Below are 2,584 nucleotides of genomic sequence, written 5' to 3'. Positions count from 1 at the left end.
AAAGATATTGGAAGATTTGTAAGAGACATTATTGACCTTACCATGTCCAACAAGGTTCGGTTACGTCGTTGAGATACTCCATTTCTCTGTGGAGTTCCGGGAGGCGTAAGCTGTGAAACGATTCCACGATCACTCAGATGTTGGCCAAACTCATGACTAAGATATTTGCCTCCGCGATCAGACCGCAGAAACTTAATCTTTTTGTTACGATGATTTTCTACCTCATTCTGAAATTCTTTGAACTTTTCAAAGGTTTCTGATTTATGCTTCATTAAGTAGATATATCCATACCTACTCAAATCATCAGTAAAAGTCACGAAGTAAAAATATCCACCCCGTGCGCCTGTGTTCATTGGACCACATACATCACTATGTATTATTTCCAATAATTCACCCGCCCGTTCAGGATGACCCGTGAACGGCGTCTTGGTCATTTTCCCCATGAGGCAAGCTTCACATGAGTCAAATGATTCAAAATCAAGGGACGGTAAAACTCCATCTTTATGGAGTCTTTGCATGCATTTCTTACCGATGTGGCCAAGGCGACAGTGCCACATGAAAGTGGTGGTGGTATCAGCCTTCTTAAGGCGTTTAGCATTCACGTTAAAGACATCATTTCCACATTCAAGATTTAGTATGAAAAGGCCCCCAACAATGGGTGCAAATCCATAAAACATATCCTTACAATAAAGTGAACAACCATTGTTCTCAGACTTGTACGAATACCCATCATGTACCAAACATGATCCGGAGATAATGTTTCTACACAACAGTGGAACAAAATAACAGTTACTTAGTTCTAAGATAAATCCTGAAGGGAGACGTAGAGGCATAATGCCGATGGCTTGAGCGGCGACCCAGCACCGTTCCCGACGCGCATCACGACTTCATTCGTTGCTAGCTTGCGCACCTTCTGAAGTCCCTGTATCGAGTTGCAAATGTGAGCAACCGATCCGGTATCAAATACCCAAGACTTAGAGTTTTCGCTGGCAAGCAAAACGTCAATGACATTAACTTGTATAACAATTATACCTTTTCCGGTTTTCCCGGTCTTCTTATCTTCCAGATACTTCTTGCAGTTTCTCTTCCAGTGTCCTGTGCCCTTGAAGTAGAAGCACTCAGTTTCATTCTTGGCTCCGCCCTTAGAGTTGCTTTGGGAGCCGGTCTTACCGGTGCCCTTGCCCTTCTTTGGCTTGCCTTTCTTCTTTTTGAAACTGGCGGTTTTATTCACAAGCAACACTTGCTTGCGATTTTTCCGCAGTCCTCCTTCTGTAGTTTTCAGCATGGCGAGCACCTCTTCCGGTGTCTTCTCCATCCCTGTCATGTTGTAGTTCATGACAAAACCGTCGTAAGACGGGGGGAGTGAAGAAAGCAACATGTCCATCATATGGCCAGGTGGAAGTGGAAATTCTAGGGGTTTAAGCCTTTCAGAATAGCCAATCATTTTGACCACGTGTTTGCCAACTGAACTACCCTCAGCCATCTTGCAATCCATCAAAGCCTTCATGATATCATATCGTTCAGACTTTGCGGTTTCCTTGTACAGAGCATCCAATTCCCGGATCATATCACGGGCTTTATGGAATTCAAAACGTTTTTGAAGCCCTGGACTCAAGCAAGCTAGCATGAGGCACTGCACTAAGTTGTGATCATCATCCTTAGTGGCCCAGACATTTTGTTCATCTACCGGTGCATCTGCCGCCGGTTTAGCTGGAAGAGCAGTTTCAAGCACGTACAATTTCTTAGCGCTCCTGAGGACAATCCTCAGGTTACGGACCCAGTCCGCATAGTTGTTTCCAGTCGTAGCTAACTTCTCTTTCTCTAACATCGGGCCTAAGTTGAACGCGGTGTTGTGAGCCATTTGATCTACAACAAAAACACAAGTTTCACTTAGACTTTGTTTATAATGAAATTTGCACTAGTGAATAAACATTTTATTCTAAAATGCACTCCCACTCAAATCAATATCTCTCAAAATTGATTATGAGTGATTCAAGATCCGTGTCTTGATTGTTCGCCATTGGTGTAACACCACTGATGATCAAAATCTTAACCGGTAGGCCAACTTGCCAATCACATCACTATGTGACTCTTGTTCATCTTTCGATGCGTGTGTTCCGAGCTCATGACGGTCATGCCTGAACGTCAAGACAACCAAGTGATCTCGCTGCGAGGTCTCAACTCACCCGCCTCACACTTCTCTAATCGTTCGTACCCGTGTGACACGGCGCACCCCGAAAAGATAGGTGCCGTGACGGTGCTACACTTGGGAGAACACTATCTACTTGATATCTTTAAGTGAGAGATCACCCTAATAAAAGCGACTACCGCGCAATCAAGAAGGGTGCATCATAGGGGATAAACATCTCAGGCAATTCATAATTAGCATGATATGGTATAGCCCTTTCTGACGGAGAAGTCTTTCAATTCTTCGTCTTCGGCATTTGCGTCGGTGTTCATCTTCGCGAAGATTGCCACCACCTTGTCGATGCACCAGATAATATTGCTATCTCTATAGCTAATAAAATAAGTGCATTACTTAAGGTTGACACGCAGGTCATTAAAGTGCAATCATATGGCTCCA

General features: G+C 43.9%; 1 protein-coding gene across 1 annotated transcript; it reads right to left on the bottom strand.

Annotated features, from left to right (window-relative positions):
* Window positions 1–799: 799 nt before the first annotated feature.
* Window positions 800–1,828, bottom strand: LOC141022789 (uncharacterized). The gene is made up of 3 exons (XM_073499052.1): window positions 1,171–1,828; window positions 1,016–1,095; window positions 800–922 (listed from the first exon to the last, which is right to left on the bottom strand). The coding sequence occupies exons 1-3, from the start codon at window positions 1,826–1,828 to the stop codon at window positions 800–802; spliced, it is 861 nt and encodes a 286-aa protein (XP_073355153.1).
* Window positions 1,829–2,584: the final 756 nt, after the last annotated feature.

This window comes from Aegilops tauschii, chromosome 5 (genome assembly GCF_002575655.3).
Source record: "Aegilops tauschii subsp. strangulata cultivar AL8/78 chromosome 5, Aet v6.0, whole genome shotgun sequence".
Classification (NCBI taxonomy): Eukaryota; Viridiplantae; Streptophyta; class Magnoliopsida; order Poales; family Poaceae; genus Aegilops; species Aegilops tauschii.
Note: the sequence above shows the minus strand (reverse complement) of the source record. Positions and strands in the feature narration are given on the sequence as shown.

Bases quoted from the DNA above. Each gene is read 5' to 3' on its own strand.
- LOC141022789 (XM_073499052.1), bottom strand. From the start codon at position 1,828: ATGTTAGAGAAAGAGAAGTTAGCTACGACTGGAAACAACTATGCGGAC. The intron at 1,096-1,170 runs GTAAGACCGGCT...TCAAGGGCACAG, and splicing joins AAAGAAGGGCAAGGGCACCG to GACACTGGAAGAGAAACTGC. The intron at 923-1,015 runs GTTAATGTCATT...AACTCGATACAG, and splicing joins AAGGTATAATTGTTATACAA to GGACTTCAGAAGGTGCGCAA.